The sequence below is a fragment of the Nyctereutes procyonoides genome, unplaced genomic scaffold (assembly GCF_905146905.1).
Source record: "Nyctereutes procyonoides isolate TBG_1078 unplaced genomic scaffold, NYPRO_anot_genome, whole genome shotgun sequence".
NCBI classification, from domain to species: Eukaryota; Metazoa; Chordata; class Mammalia; order Carnivora; family Canidae; genus Nyctereutes; species Nyctereutes procyonoides.
Window position 1 is genome coordinate 39476237 of NW_026575043.1, and position 16855 is coordinate 39493091.

The window sequence follows — 16855 nt, forward strand, 5'->3', positions numbered from 1 at the left end:
ATCGGGTTAAATGGGTTCCATCATAGATATGTTAAGTTTGGGAGGGGTACCATCCTTATAAATGAAATATTGGTCAGGAATTTGAGAAGAGATGGGGGCTGGGGACAGGTATTTTTATTTTTGTTTTAAATCAGCTTTCAGATATAATTTGCATGTCATACAATTCATCAACTTATATAATTCATTGGTTTTTAGCATAGTCACAAAGTTTTGTAACCATATCAACAATCAATTTTAGAACATTTTTATTGCCCCCAAAAGAAACTCTGTTAGCAGTCACTTCCAGTTTTCCCATCTCTCACTGAGCAACCAGTTATTCGCTTTCTGACTCCTTAGATTTGCCTACTCTGGATGTTTTATATAAATGAGTTCTTATAATATATGATTCTTTGTGACTGGGTATCTTATTTACCATAATGTCTTCAAGGTTCATCCACGTTGTATCAGATCAGTATTTCATTCCTTTTTACAGCCAAGTAATATACTATTGTATGGATATGCCACTTTGTTTATCCATTCATCAGTTGATGGGCATGTAAGCTGTTTCTGCTTTTTGGCTGTTGTGAATAGTGCTGCTAACAAACATTTGGGTACTAGTTTTTGTGCATGTATACCTAGTAGTAGAATTGTTGGCTCATGTGGTCACCTATACTTAAAGGGTTTTGAGTCATCTGCATAGTAGAAAGGTTATAAAAGAGGTGAGGTCATCAAAAAAGTGAAGCCTGGAATGGGGAGGCGTATCAAGGATTAAACTTTTGAGAACACTCACACTTTAGTGCAGGCAAGCGAGAGGACCTCTTGCATATGTGATAATAGAGAGCCAGGGAGCCTATCTCCATCAACAAACCTGCTGTTTGACAGTATCTTTTCCTGCACTTATTCTTCCAGTCTGTATGTGGTTAATAACCAAAAACTAGATTGGGTCTGTTGTTGGGAAAGGAAAACTGAACCAATTGAAAATTGGGCACCCCCTCCCTTTTTTTTGGTGTGCAGTAGCAATTCTACTTCAGCTTTTAACACACACACTAAGTGGCCTAAACTTTAAAGGGCCCCTAAAGGGACACCTGGGTGGCTCACTGGTTGAGCATCTGTCTGCCTTGGGCTTAGGGCGTGATCCTGTATTGGGATCAAGTCCCACATTGGGCTCCCTGCGAGGAGCCTGCTTCTCCCTCTCTTATATCTCTGCCTCCCTCTCTCTCTCTCTGTCTCTCATGAATAAATAAATAAAGCCTTTAAAAAAAAATAAATAAAGGTGCCCCTAAAAATATCCAGGAGCTAGAGGAGAAAGGGGAGGATTGTAGCCCCAAAAATGATACATTTTGTGAGCACCTTTTATGAAAGTGTCTCATTTGATTATCACCATACTCCTGGACACAACAGTTTATTTCTCCTTGCTGCTTTTTTTTTGTTTTGTTTTGTTTTTTAAGATTTTATTTATTTATTCATAGACACAGAGAGAGAGAGGCAGAGACTCAGGGAGAGGGAGAAGCAGGCTCCGTGCAGGGAGCCCGATGTGGGACTTGATTTCCGGGTCTCCAGGATCACACCCCAGGCTGCAGGCGGCGCCGCCAAATCGCTGCGCCACCAGGGCTGCCCTCCTTGCTGCTTTTTTGGATTAAAATTTTTCCATCAGCCCTCCTGTGTTCTTTAAACTGAATGGACTAACAGTCTGATTTCCTGTAATTTCTAGTATTTAAATTAGTAGTGTAATGTTACATACTTTTATGTTTGGGGAGGAGTCCTTCAAAACATTAAGGACACCCAGTAGATGAAAGCATAGGAACGTGAGTAAGTAAATAATCTACCACAGGTTGGGAAACCAGAAGAAAGACAGAATGGCCCAAAATGAAAGGACCTGTCTGTCATCTGTCCCACCTCAGCCCCCAGCTTCAGTCTTTTTCTTTCTTTTTTTTTTTTTTTAAGATTTTTTTATTTATTCATGAGAGACACGGAGAGAGGCAGAGACATAGGCAGAGGGAGAAGTAGGCTCCCTGAAGAGAGCCTGGTGAGGGACTTGATCCCAGGACCCCAGGATCACAACCTGAACCAAAGGCAGAGATGCTCAACCACTGGCCACCTAGGTGCCCCCCCTTTCCCCCCCAGCTTCAGTCTTGATAGCACAGGTCAAAAGATGGGACCTTCTGTGCAAGGAGGAAGGATTACAATCTTTCAGTCTTTAAACCCAGGAATATTCAAGGAGCGGATACTTCTTAACCTAGAGGCAGAGCATGTGTCTTGTTTAAGTGACATGTGTCGACTACCCCAGAAATTCAGGGCAGGAATAGAAACAGGGTCCAGGGAAACTGAATTGTAAAGATTTACATGGTATATTGGAGAGTCCCTCTTGCTCAGAAATCTGAATGTGGTCAGTGGAGAGAAGGTAAGACAACTCAAAACAGTTTGGTAGCCAGCAATGGATTTTGCTTGTATGTAATAGGTTTATTTTGGTAAAGATGGATGTTAGTGAGTGGTAGGGAGTAGAAATCTGCTGTCTCTTTGAAATATCCTTTCCTGTGTATGTTTTGGCCAAAGGGATTTGCCATCAATACCTCAGATAAATCCTTGTTATGAACTCAGTTGCCAGAAATTTCTTAACGTTTTCTCTCCTTTTGTTAGGATTAGGGAAGGTATCAAGAATGAATGCATATAGTATCTTATTTGGTTAACTAGTTTCCACCTTGGCTAAGTCAAAGTGGATTTTGTTGTGGAAACTACACACACTTGGTAGACTAAAATGGAAAAATTACCAATCAGGAAACCCTGGTTCCAAAGGTACTATTTCCTAGCTGTATGTGTGTCTGTGTGCGCGTGTGCGTGCATGCTCCTGTGTGCTTGCATGTGTGTGTTAACTTTAATAATGTCTTTTTATGAACTACACAAGCATACGTATTTTAGCAAATAACCCGTTTCCACTCTCCGGTGCAAGAATTAAAACATTTCCAACACTGTAGAAGTCCCTTGGGTTTCCCTGCCCCCTCCTTGAAGAACCCTGTAATGTTTTAGGCAGGTCACTTTTACCTGTTCAGGGTGATGTTAGGATCTGTAGTGGGATGGTGATAGTGGCTCTGCTTTGTTCACGGGGTTGTGAAATTCAAATATGTTATATCTGTGAAGGCACTTGGAAAATCTCAAGATGCTGAATAAGTCAGAGAGGATTCTGCTAAAGATCTGGTTTAGTAGTGTCTTGTGCCAGTCTGGATAGATACAGCTCAAGTGTTTGGTAAGCAGTAAAGGAATGGAATTCTGTTGTCTCTATACTTGCTTTCATAGAGAATTCTTCTTGAGGAAAAGTCAGTATATCAGATTCCTCAGAATCCCTCAGTATATGTTCATTCAGCAAGTATTTACTGAATACCTTCTATATGACAAGCACCTCTCCCAGGCAGTAGAGAAATAGCAATGAACAGAATAGGCAAGGTTCATGCCCTGAAAACAAGTAGACAATCATCTTTATCTTCTAATTTACATCAATTCTATCCTTGGGTGCTTAGACATGTCTTATTCTCATCCACATTTGCTGGCCCTCCAGGTTTAAATTGGAATTGTTTGTAAGGCAGTATTTGAGTTGAGATTAGACAGATGTCTATTAAAGGTTTAAGATATTTATTTTTCTACTCACAGTCTTTAAGGAGGATGTTTGGTGCCAGATGTTGCCAGCATTTGAGGTGGAATTTTTTCACCTTATTTTAGCCAGTTTTAGCTGAAGCAGCTTTCTTCTACCCTGTAAGATTTTAAACTTTTATCCCTTCCTTTGATTTGTGTCAGGGTGAACCGTTTGATGTAAAAGACTTGACTCCATAATCTTCCATCTGCCCTAATGCTGTCATCCGGAGTAGAGACTCAGCCAGTTCCACTTGATTCCTCCATGTCTGCCGTGGTACAGGAATTATACTCTGAACTCCCTGTGAGTGTCTCCAAAGAGCTTCATGCTGACCCTGAACCAAGTGTGATTCCAGATGTAAAACCCGGAGCCTCAAGCTCTCTTATAAGTCAGAGTAGGGCAGTGCCCTTGGAGCTGCAGAGGACTCGTGCGGAAAGTTGTTGTGAAGAAACTTCTGGCACCTTGGATCATGGGGGTGAGCCTGGGCGGTGTGGGCTGGTGGACTCCACAGCAGGAGGTTCTGTGGCTTCTGGGATCTTGGATAGGGAAGAGAAAACCAAGAGCGTGGAGCTAAAGGTCTTCAGAGATCAAGGGGACCAGGCGGAAATTGTAAGAGACCCCTGTGAGGGAGCAAAGGAAGACCCACATCAACATTCCACAGCTGCTGAAGAAAAGATCAGCCTAAGTCAGGTAAGACATGAGATCTCAATTCAGATGAGTGTGAATGACAGCTTTCCAGAGTAACACTTCACTTGATAAAGTACAGATGCTGACAGGGTAGCTTATGATTTTTTCTTGAAACATTTCCAAAATGTTGATTTTGATGTTAATTTTCTTTTGACGATGTTTTAAAACATTTGTGTCACATGAGACACTTGAGAGAAAGTGCTTATCTAATGAAAAAGTGTCACTTCTCTGAAGCAGCTACTGTATGTGGAATGTTGAGTTTCTATGTGATACTTCTGCATCTGATTTTAAGAAATGATGGGTACTCATTCCTTAAGTTTTGGTAGCATCATGAATAGGATGGAGGGACATATCACAGAGAAATCTCTGAGGGACTCTGCTAACCCAGGTAGGGCTTCATAGGTCCCTAGAGGGATCTCCATATTTTAGGAGCTGGTCCTTAATTTTGTAGGTCTAGAAACAACTTTTATTTTCAAGCATATTAGAGGTTATTGTCTCCAAAAGACTGACCCATGCTAATAATCTACCTCATGAGAGACTAAAGTATAAGTCAGAAAGCCATTTCTTTAATTCATAGTGAAAAGTGGAATCATTACTTGGTAGGAATGGTCACACTGGCTGGTCAGTATGTCTTCTCCCTGTAGGCAAGCCTATGTGGGAAATCAGTCTCTGTAAGTGTGAAATTAATAGGGTTTACATAGGTAGGACTAATGATTAGTGAGCTGTGGTAGCCCGAGGAACCCAGATTCCTAAAGGAATATACCTGCCAAGTACACTAGAAAACTTACTTTCTCCTACGGATGATGCCTTAGACCAGGGTTCAGCAAACTTTTTTTCTGTACAGGGCCATATTGTAAATATTTTAGACTTTGTAGGCCATAGGGTCTCTGTCAGAACTACTCAGCTCTGCCCTTGTAGCATGAAAGCAGGCATAGACAGTACATAAATGGATGAATGTGGCTCTATTTCAGTAAACCTTTTTTATAAGGTACTGACCCGTGGTCTATAGTTTGCCAACCCCCCACTCTAGACCCACAAATAAATTCATATTATCTGGGCTTTCTGGACTAAGCTCTATTTCCCACCTTGTAAATACGTCATTTGTTTACATAGGTTACAGGGCATTTGATTGTTGTTAGTAGGCTTCATATGTTGACCATAGTTAAGAATAGATTCATCTTTAGATAGTAGTAATTAAGTAACATAACAGATTTTATGCTATGATGATCTGCCCTTAAAAATATAAATGAAGGGGGATCCCTGGGTGGCGCAGCAGTTTGGCGCCTGCCTTTGGCCCAGGGCGCGATCCTGGAGACCCGGGATCGAATCCCACGTCGGGCTCCCGGTGCGTGGAGCCTGCTTCTCCCTCTGCCTGTGTCTCTGCCTCTCTCTCTAGCTCTCTCTCTGTGTGACTATCGTAAAAAAAAAAAAATATATATATATATATATATATAAATGAAGGGATCCCTGGGTGGCGCAGCAGTTTGGTGCCTGCCTTTGGCCCAGGGCGCGATCCTGGAGACCCGGGATCGAATCCCACATCGGGCTCCCGGTGCATGGAGCCTGCTTCTCCCTCTGCCTATGTCTCTGCCTCTCTCTCTCTCTCCCTCTGTGACTATCATAAATAAATAAATTAATTAAAAAAAATATATATATATATAAATGAAGTAATAGATTCAAGATCTAGATAGAAGTTTCTTCTTGAAATGGTGGGCTCGGTCTAAGGTGAAAATTTTCTGTGATTTATCAAAAATTTCATGTAGTATTTGGTATAAAAGTACATATACAAAAATTGTTAAGTACGTAGTGAATTTAATACATTCACATGTATATATATGCCTCTCAACCTAAGATCCAGAAAATTACTGTACCTTACTCCCTCTCAGCTCCACCAGAGAGAGATAAATGCTATTCTGAATTGTATAAAGCAAAACGAAAGTTATTTTTTTTATTTTTTTTAAAGATCTTATTTATTTATTCATGAGACAGAGACTCAAAGAGAGAGGCAGCGACATAGGGAGAGGGAGAACCAGGTTCCCTGAAGGGAGCCTGATGTGGGACTCAATGCCAGGACTCTGGGATCACAACCTGAACCAAAGGCAGATGCTCAACCACTGAGCGACCCAGGTGCCTGGAAAATGAAATTTAATAGGTATAAATGTAAGAGTTTTTTACTTGATTTCAAAAAGTGAACTTCATAAGTGAAAAAAAAAGCAGAAGTACTTTTGGAGAAACAAAAGACCTGCAGATTTTAGCTAGTCATTTAGAATTGACTTTGTAGGATACCTGCCAAGAAAAGCCAATTTGCGCTTGATATGTACATTAACAGAAATGTGTTACCTGGACTGAGAAATAACAGTTGTACTCTGTTGTGTACCTAGAATATCACACTCACAGTCCTCTCTCCTCCCCCCAGCACTCAGATTAGCTCAGGATGCCCCTGGAGGTGGAGAGGGCAGAGGGGAAGCAAGGAATGTGTCAGTGTTGGGGTCACTGGCCAAAGTGATCATGTCCTCTCCTCCCCATGCTGAGCCTGGTGTCACGTATCATGTGTAGGCAGAGTATAGAAAGCCAGAAATGCATTCATGATAAAGAATTAACACTAATGACAAAAAACTGAAAATAAGCATTGGAGGCCAGTTGCTAGGGTGTGTCCTATAAAAGAAGAATCAAGTAAGAGAAGCCTTCAATAATTTGGAGAGCTGTCAAGCAGAAGTGGTTCTGTTTGGCACAGTTAGGCTCTGTAGAAGATATAGTGTATGTAGCTCAGTCATTCTCAGGTCACAGGACCCTTTGAAAATCTGAATGAATGCTTTTCTGATCTCTCAGAAAAGGATACCACTATTTTAGAAGGTTTTTAGAGCCTAGACATCCTTGGATATCAAGATAAGAATTCTTGCTAGATTGGCAGAACAAACAGACAAAAACAGTTGATGAATTAGGAGAATATTTTGCAATATATATCACAGATAAAGAACTTACCTCTCTAATATGTAAAGAACTCCCTTTTTTAAAGATTTTATTAGAGAGAGAGCATGCGCAAGAGAGCAATGAACGCATGAGCAGAGGGAGGGGCAGAAGGAGAGGAAGAAGCAGGCTCCCTGCTGAGCAGGGCTCAATCCTAGGACCCTGGCTTTATGACCTGAGCCAAAGGCAGACAGACACTTAACCAACTGAGCCACCCAGCCACCCCATAAAGAGCTCTCCCTCTCTTTTTTTTTTTTTAAGATTTTATTTTTAAGTATTTTTTTATACCCAAAATGGGGTTCAAACTTACAACTCTGAGATCAAGAGTTGAATGCTCTACTGACCAAGGCAGACCAGCTCCCCACTGATATATAAAGAACTCTTAGATTGAGGAATGGAAAACCCAATAGGAAAAAAAAAAAAAAAGAAAGAAAGAAAGCCCAATAGAAAAATGAAGGAAAGACTTGAATAGATGATTCATGTTTGTGTGTGTGTGTGTGTTTGTTGATGTGTGTATTCTTAAACACATGAAGAGGTAGTCAATCTCACTTATAATTAGAGATATGTAGTTTTAAACATTAAAAATACCACTTTTTACTTAACAGATTGGAGAAAATGAAAAATTATGGCAACATATCTTATTGGCAAGGCTGTGAGGAAAAAGGTGTTCTCACATGTTGTTGGTGGGAATGCATACTGATAGAACCTTTCAGAAGAGGAATTTGGCTACACCTAACCAGAATGCATATGCTCTCACCTGTTGACCCAGCACTCTCATTTCTAGGAATCTACCCCAAATATACACCTCCAAATTATAGAAACACATATACCCAAAGTTAACTGTAGCATTGCAAAATGTTGGAAGCAATGTAAATGTCCACTTATAGAGAAGAGGCTGAATAAACTATAGTGTGTATATGGAACATCCATACATGGGGCACTATGCTCCTATAATAAAGAATTGAAGATCTCCATGTACTGATACGGGGTGATTTCCAGGTGTGTCATGGCTCCTCAGGACCACCTCCAGGTTTGGGGATTCACTGGAACTCATAGGACTCACTCAGCACATGGTCATACTTGTAGCTAAGAGTAATTGTAACAAATGGGTATAAAGCAATCAGCAAAGGAGAAGCATGGTGCAAAGTTCAGAAAATATCAGGTGCTATAGCTTCCAAGAGTCCTCTCCCAGGGTAGTCCCCCCCCACCACCACCACCACACAGTCTTTTCCAAGAACAAACAGTGACAACACATGTGAAATGTCTACCATGAAAGCTTGTTAGAGCCCAGGGGTTTTACTAGGGACTGGTCATATGAGCATCCTCTGCCTGGCACATAACAAAATTCCAGACTTCCAGAAGGAAAGCAGGTGTTCAACACAAACACCATTGTCATATGGGTGCACCAAGCCACTCTTATCCTTAGGAAATGTTGGAAACTCTCCCAAAATCTAAGTTCCCAGATGAGCCCAGGCCACCCTTGCAAGCAGGCCTTTCTAAGGATAACAGGCTTACTATGTTAACTTTTTTTCTGCAAACTAGGATATACTGGTTAATGAAAAGAGCAATGGGCAAGTAAACATCAACTGTATCCTCCCATTCAAGAAAGTAGGGGAGATGAGTATACAAGTATCTGCTCGTTTGTATAAAACACACATATACATACACATAGGAAGGATAAACCAGAAATGAATGGGTTTGAAGCCAGTGGGAGCTGGATAGAGAGCATGGGAATGGGATAGAAGGAACAGGAGGAAGTATACTTCTCTGAGTACATCTTATTCTGAGTACATGTTTGGTACAACTATACATCTGAGAATAGTTCTGAGGCTGTACTTGAAAAAATAACTAATTAGACAACCAGGATGTGAGAGAACCCAAAATTGAATAAAAACTCCAACGGATGACTCTTAACAAATGAATAATGAAACCATACTAAGGGAGGGGGGGGATGAAGAAGAAAAGTGACCCAAATAGCTTTGGGAAACAGTATTTCGACTTTTAAGTCTAAATCCAATAAACCCAAAACATTTTTTTTTTTTTGAGAGAGAGAGAGAGAGCGTGAGCACGTATGCAGGGCGAAGGGGGGGTGGAGGGACAGAGCAAGAGGGAGAGAGAATCTTAAGTAGGCTCCATATGCAGCACAGAGCCTGACGTGAGGCTCTCTCTCCTGACCCTGAGATCATGACCTAAGCCAAAATCAAGAGTTAGACGCCTAATCAACTGAGCCACCCATGTGCTCCAAATTTTAGTAAATTTGTTTTTCACAGGGATGTGGCTTAGCAACTCCTAAACTACTGTATGTCTGTTCTAGGAGTGAGCAAATAGGTAAATATGGTGGATAATGAGAGCAAGCTAGGTTTCTCACTAGCAGAAATTACAGGTGAGGGCAGGGGTGAGGCTAGAATGAACTGGTCCTAGTGGTGAGGAAATAGAATTGGAGATAGCAGTATGAACTTCTGGTTTTTAATATATGTAAATAGGTACAGAAATACTATATATGTATGGGAATGTGAGGTGGAGTATAGAGGCAGTGACACCTTATAGCAGTGAGCACACCTTGCACCCAGTTCTTGGTTTCTAAATAACATATTCCAATGTAAGGAACCAAGACTTTTTGGGGAAATGTTTTGGAGTCTAGCACAGGGAAAAATACAAGATGAGCCTGGAACAATTTGTGGTTAATCACTCAGAAAATTATGGAGACATATCAAAAGGACACAGGAGCCAATGTGAGGGGGCTCCCAGTGGCTAACACTGGGCCAATTTGAGCTTAAATAAGATAATAATGAATTACAACCCATAAAATAAGGCAAGTATCGTGAGCCCATGCAGATATAAAATAATTGAATAACTTGAAAAAAGAAAGCTCTTAAAGAATTCTGATTCATAAATGGAATCATGGAAATAAATCTCCCATTTGGCAACCATTACAGTAATAGTCATCTCAAGCAAGAATCCTCAATGGATGTTAAAACTAGTGACTAAAAGTTTAAATGAAAAACAAGTATTTACATTGTCTCTAAATATGTCTTACATATAAAGTATTAAATAATTACAAAGTAACAGAATCATTACAAGGTATACAAAAAAGAATCACTCCACCATAGAGAAACCTGACAGACCCCACCTGAACCAAGTGATGGAAGTTCACCTCCGTAGGAGTGAGACACCCCAAAACCATGTACCTCTTAAGAGGAATGACCAAGAATCAGCATCATTTCTGTGAGATTCCTGCCACCCAAACATAACCAGAATATAATGATGAAACATCAAACCCAGATCAAGGGACTTTCTTTTTAAGTGTCAAAGTCACAAAAGATGAATATCTCCTCGAGGAATTATGTCAGTTTAAGGGGGAACTTGAAACATGATTACTAAGTGCATCATTGGATACAGGTCCTGAAAAAGGACTTAAGGAAGGCTTTAATAAGATTTGAGTAAATTCTGTAGTTAGAATTGTATCAATAGTTTACTGGCCTTAATAACTCTATTGTGGTTATGTATAAGATGATAACATTAAGGAAAGTGGATGGGGCAGCCCTGGTGGCTCAGCAGTTTAGTGCCGCCTTCAGCCCAGGTCATGATCCTGGAGTCCCAGGATTGAGTCCCACGTCAGACTCCCTGCATGGAGCCTGCTCCTCCCTCTACCTGTGTCTCTGCCTCTCTGTGTGTCTCTCATGAATGAATAAATAAAAATCTTAAAAAAAAAAAAAAAAGAAAGCTGGATGAAGACTACAGGAAATTTTTTTGAACAGTATTTGCAGACTTTTTTTTTATACATCTGAGAGAAATTACCTCTAAATTGTTTAAAAACATTTAAAACTTTATAATATAAACTTTGTATATAATAGTAAAAATGCCAAACCAAAAACCAAAAACCCTTCTTGCTTGAGGGACACAGAATTTAAGTCAGTAGAAAAGGTACTTTTTAACATCTCCACCAGTCTAGAATAGGTTGCTCAAACCAGCAAAGAGACCCACAGTTGGGCACTGGCTCAGGTTTGCAGGAGAGTACCTAAAGATTTCTACTTTACCCACTCCTCTGTGTTCTCTCTGGACCAGAATCCATCATGACAGGAAAGGTAGTGACTTCAGTAGAACCTGACTCCAGCAATAAGAATTTGCTGTAATTGTGAAAGACCCAGGCTTTCAGGGCGTGCATCATATGAAACGAATGAATTTAACAGAGTCCGATCTGCTTGGTGAATTTCCCAGTTCAAGGATAAGGACTGTGCCAATTTTTAGAAGTTTGTACTTTCCTATATCATGGTTTCTGATGAAACTTAAACATATTTTGTTAAATATTCATTTCATTCACTTTATCTCACTTAAAGTAATTATAGATTATTGTTGTCAAAAGAAAAAACAACAAAATATGTGTTATGAAGCAACTTCTTTTTAATGTTGGTGCTAACTAATCATGAAATACTTCAATCATTAAAAAGAAAGCCAGCAAAAATAATTCTTTCCTGCCTTATGATTATGTCAAAAAGGCATAAAAGCTTATAACTAATAATTTGGAGCTTTGATTGGGAACCACTCTGTTATTGAGGAGGAGAGAAGAAAGGCGAAAAAGGAAGGAGGGGAAAGGTATCAGAACAGGCACAGTGGTGGGGACAGCTGCAAGAGCCAGACTGAATGGTGAAAGAAAGAATTCAGTTCTGAACTCACTTGTGGGACAGAGGTCGACAACTCTGGTGCATGCAGATGTTACAGGCCGGGTTGTGGACCAGATTGATGTTATTTAAGAATAAGACATGGGTACAGGGTGCCTGGGTGGCTCAGTTGATTGTTTGCCTTCAGCTCAGGTCATGATTTCAGGGTCCTGGGATCAAGCCCTAAGTTCGACTCCTGGCTCCGCGAGGAGTCTGCTTCTCCCTCTGCCCCTCCCCCCACTTGTGTGCATTCTAATAATTTTTTTAAAAATCTTTAAAAAAAAGAGATGGATATGTGATATTCCATGTAGATGATTTAACATTGAAAACTATACAGTGTGGGGTTTTTGTCCCCTCCATTTGTCCCCTCCATATGCTTCATTTTCTGTTTGTTTTTCTTGGTGCTTAGATATAAGTTGTAGGATGTTTATTATTTTACTTTTACTTTTTCTTTTTCTCTCAGCAGTTGATGTGCCTGGGTTGAATGTGTTATAAAAGCTTTGGTTCCAGGATTTGAAACTTTATTTGTACTCAAAACAGACACAGAAAAGTTCTGATTGTCTATTATCTGTTAGCTGTGTACATGAAAAGTCAGTATACATTTTTGACCGATATTTGAAGCTATCTGGACAGAAGACATGTAAAGACACACAATGGCTGTTGATCACTTGAACCATATTATGCTGTTGGAGAAACTGGTTTTTTAATGGCATGTTCATCAGACCCAATTATATATATTTTTTAAGATTTTATTTATTCATGAGAGACAGAGAAAGGCAGAGACATAGGCAGAGGGAGAAGCAGGCTCCCTACAAGGAACCCAGTATGGGACTTGATCCCAGATCCTGGGATCACGACCTGAGCTAAAAGCAGACGCTCAACCACTGAGCCACCCAGATGTCCTAATCAGACCCATTCTTGTGCAATTTGTGGGACTTCACTTAAAGCCTATTGAAGTAAATGCCCATTAAGCTTATTTACTTCTTATCCTAATAATCTGTGGTCTTAGATGAAATTTGCGGTAGTGTATAGGAGCTTGCTATTTGCTTAAAGGAATATCGTGGTGGAAGGAATTCACTTTGGGATATTTAAAGGTGGAAAAAATCTGAACTTCATGCTATTAGTAGTTAAACTGGTGGCCATAACCTGTTCTCCAGTTCTGCCAGGGTACTGTCATCCCCACAGTGATGGTTTGCCCTGACATCTCCTGTTGTTAAAAGTGACAATTGCCCAAAGCACTAGTGGCATGTTACTGAGACTGAGATAGAACTCTCCTAATTGGGCAGCCTGGGTGGCTAAGTGGTTTAGCGCTGCCTTCAGCCCAGGGCGTGATCCTGGAGTCCTGGGATCAAATCCCATGTCGGGCTCTCTGTATGGGGCCTGCTTCTCCCTCTGCTCCTGTCTCTGCCTCTCTCTGCATCTCTCTGTGTCTGTCATGGATAAATAAATAAAATATTTTTTTTAAAAAAAGAACTCTCCTAATTATTATAGCAGCTCTCAGATAATCATTGTGGGGGAATATCATCAGATGCCTTTGCAAGCTAAGGTGATCTGTGCCTTATTTAAAATTACCAGTGTTTCCCTGAATTGAAATACACGAAGGAAAATTCTTTTTTAAGCTCTGTAAAGATGATTTAAAATTACTGTTCTACAGCAATTCCTTTCTAAATATGCAAGGGTAGGAAACAAAGATCCATATAGAGATAACAAAAGTTTCTTTTATTTTCAAAGTATTCTTTTTTTTAGATTTTATTTATTCATTAATGAGAGAGAGAGAGAGAGAGGGAGGGAGGCAGAGACACAGGCAGAGAGAGAAGCAGGCTCCATTCAGGGAGCCCGATGTGGGACTTGATCCTGGGTCTCCAGGATCACACCCTGGGCTGAAGGCAGCACTAAACCACTGAGCCACTCAGGCTGCCCTAGAGTATTCTTTACTATGAACATAAATGGCTATTTCTACAAGCCAGGTTGTAGGAAGTATCTCATTTGTGCCATATTGTTAGCCTATCATTGTACACTTCAGTGTATAGACAGCCCCATCTGAAGACGAGGTGGTCACTGCCCTTCCTTACTTATCTGCCTCTGCCTCCAGCTCAGGAAGCTCAAATTTGGAGGAGCTCAGTAGAGTCTGGTTATAAGCAGGGCTCACAGCTCAGAGATAAATCAGGCCCTGAGGAGATTATAACTAGCCTACTTATAAAAGCTGAATAACCTGATGTATATTCATTTCCTTCCTTTAGATATTTGTGTTCTACTCTAAACTAGACTCAAAGCAACAAATCAGAGAATTACATCTTTTCCAGGACATACAGCTTTTAATGGGGAATAAGATTTTATTTTTTTTTTAAGATTTTTTATTTATTTATTCATAGAGACAGAGACAGAGAGAGAGAGAGAGGCAGAGACACAGGCAGAGGGAGAAGCAGGCACCATGCAGAGAGCCTGACGTGGGACTCAATCCAGGGTCTCCAGGATCATGCCCTGGGCTGCAGGCAGCACTAAACCGCTGCGCCACCGGGGCTGCCCAGGAAATAAGATTTTAGGTGAAGAGTAAGAACAGTTTTTCAAGACCTTTCTAAAATCTGCCACAACTTTGAAGTATCAAAAGTTGATTTTGATTCAAAGCACTTGGCAGGAGGAGGATATGTTGAATGTGCAAGGCAGAGAATCTGTTTGCTGTTGATTTGAAAGACTAATTTGTACTGTTCTGTGTGTCATTTCTTCCTTTTTACACCTAATAGAGTATTATAAACTATAACAGTTATCTCACTTGATGGGTGAAAGAAGGATCCATGTGAACTTTCATCTTGGAAGTTGATTTATTCAAAACAGATTTTGCAGAATCTAGGTGGAAGAAGAAATATTTAGGACTCTACCTCTAAACATCCTGAAAGCTAGAATATTTAGCTGATAAAGTACTATAGGAAAAAGAAATTGATAAATTTCTACAACTGTTTATTATATGATTAGCTGATATCAAGGGGGTTGGGGGAGTTACAGGATCATTTATGCTACATGTCCACTGCTTGTAGGTGGGCTGTTCTGTTCTCTCATCTACATTTGAGGCCCAGACTTGGTAGAGTTCCCACCTGATATGGAGATTACCCACTACTGTGGTGGTGGTAATTGAGGGGGGCAGGAGTCTCTCATATCTGACCTCAGCCTCACACTGTTTCCTTTTTAACCCAATTTCTGATCATATCTGAGACTTCAAACTTTATAGGGTCTTCAGCCATTTAAGGGTTCTTAACTCAGAACCTTTTAAGAAAAGTCAGCAAGGCAGAGGGAGAGGGAAATCACTTATTTCTAGCTTCTGCTTCTCTCCTTCCCTACTACATATCATGATTGACCAAGGAGAAGGGGATGTGACTGAAGCAGTTGGCTTGGCACTCCACCAGGGTATTTTGAGTGTTCAGCTAAGAACCTTAGAGTAGGGATCCCTGGGTGGCGCAGCGGTTTGGCGCCTGCCTTTGGCCCAGGGCGCGATCCTGGAGACCCGGGATCGAATCCCACGTCGGGCTCCTGGTGCATGGAGCCTGCTTCTCCCTCTGCCTATGTCTCTGCCTCTCTCTCTCTCTCTCTCTCTCTCTCTGACTATCATAAATAAATAAAAATTAGAAAAAAAAATTTTTAAAAAAAAAGAACCTTAGAGTAGCAGGTAGAGCAAAACTAAAATTCTAGCAACCCCTCCAAGGGTAGGAGCCAATATGTTTAGTTGCACAAGCTCATCACAGTTTATTCTGAAGGAACTATATGGAAGCTGTATGTTGCTGACTGGAGCTCAGCTCCCAATTTGCAGAGGTCCTTTTAGACCCAGAAAAGCTTAGTCACTCCAGATGACATACTAGGATCTATTGGTGATAGTCCTATTTGGCCTTTTTCACAGAAGGGGATAACAAGTGTCTAAGGTCTAATGGATGATGGGAGCTTCTATTTTATGGAACACCAGTGCTGACAGGGCGTCTTACTAGGTGTTACTATGGTCCCCATTCTTACAGCCACTAAGCTTGTTCTTAGTGCATATAGCTAGTAGGTAGGAGTCCTGAAGTTGAAACAGAGCCCTGTCTGACTCCTCATTCCATAATCTTTTACTCCAGAACTCTGCTTTTTTTTATAAAGTATTAAAAAATAATTGAAATAATAAATTAAATAATTGAAATAAATTATAAATTTATATATGAATATATATTTATATATATATAAATTATATAATTTATAAATAAATTAAAAAATAATTGAAAAAAATAATTGAAAAAATAATTCTAAATAGCATCTAATGTCATACCCCAGATGTTCACCCTGAGAACTGGAACACCGAGAGAAGAATCATTTTGGAGAAAGGATCAAATAACAACAAATAAAGATGTTGCCATAGCCTCTAATTTTGAAATAATTTGAGACTTACAGAAAAGTTGCACAAATAGTACAAAGAATTCCTGTAATACCCTTCATGCAGATTCCTCAGTTTAACATTTTGCCACATTTGCTTTTTTTTAATAATTTGAGAGTAAAAAAATAATAATAATAAAATAATTTGAGTGTATAGTTGCAGACATGATGCCTAAATACTTGAATGTGTATTTCTTAGCAAAGACATTCTATTACATGACCACAGTATATTGATCAAAATCAAGCAGATCAAAAATACACTGATTGACGCATTTTTATTTATTTAATCTACAGACCATATTCAAATTTGGGCAATTGTTGTATTGATGTCTTTTGTAGCAAAAGAAAAGAAAATGGTTTTTTTTTGGTCTAGGAAAAATCTTAGGATCACTTGTGGCATTCAGTTGGCATGTCTCTTTAATCTGCAATAATATGTAACAATTCCTCAGCCATGACCTTGACACTTTTGAAGAATACAGGCCATTTATTTTGTAGAATTTCCCTCAATTTGGACTTCTCTGATGTTTCCTCATGATTAGATTCTGATTATGCA

General features: G+C 40.0%; 1 protein-coding gene across 7 annotated transcripts in view; it reads left to right on the forward strand.

Moving 5' to 3' along the window:
* PRR14L (proline rich 14 like) overlaps positions 1–16855 on the forward strand; it is a 56295-nt gene that overhangs the window by 4658 nt on the left and 34782 nt on the right. For 5 of the 7 annotated variants that reach the window (XM_055322176.1, XM_055322175.1, XM_055322179.1 and 2 more), the window contains one exon: positions 3766–4291. The exons of the other annotated variants lie outside the window; for them this stretch is intronic. In XM_055322176.1, the coding sequence (XP_055178151.1) occupies positions 3818–4291 (474 nt within the window). In that variant the 5' untranslated portion in view covers positions 3766–3817. The remainder of the gene's footprint in view (positions 1–3765; positions 4292–16855) is intronic. 7 annotated transcript variants of the gene reach the window in all.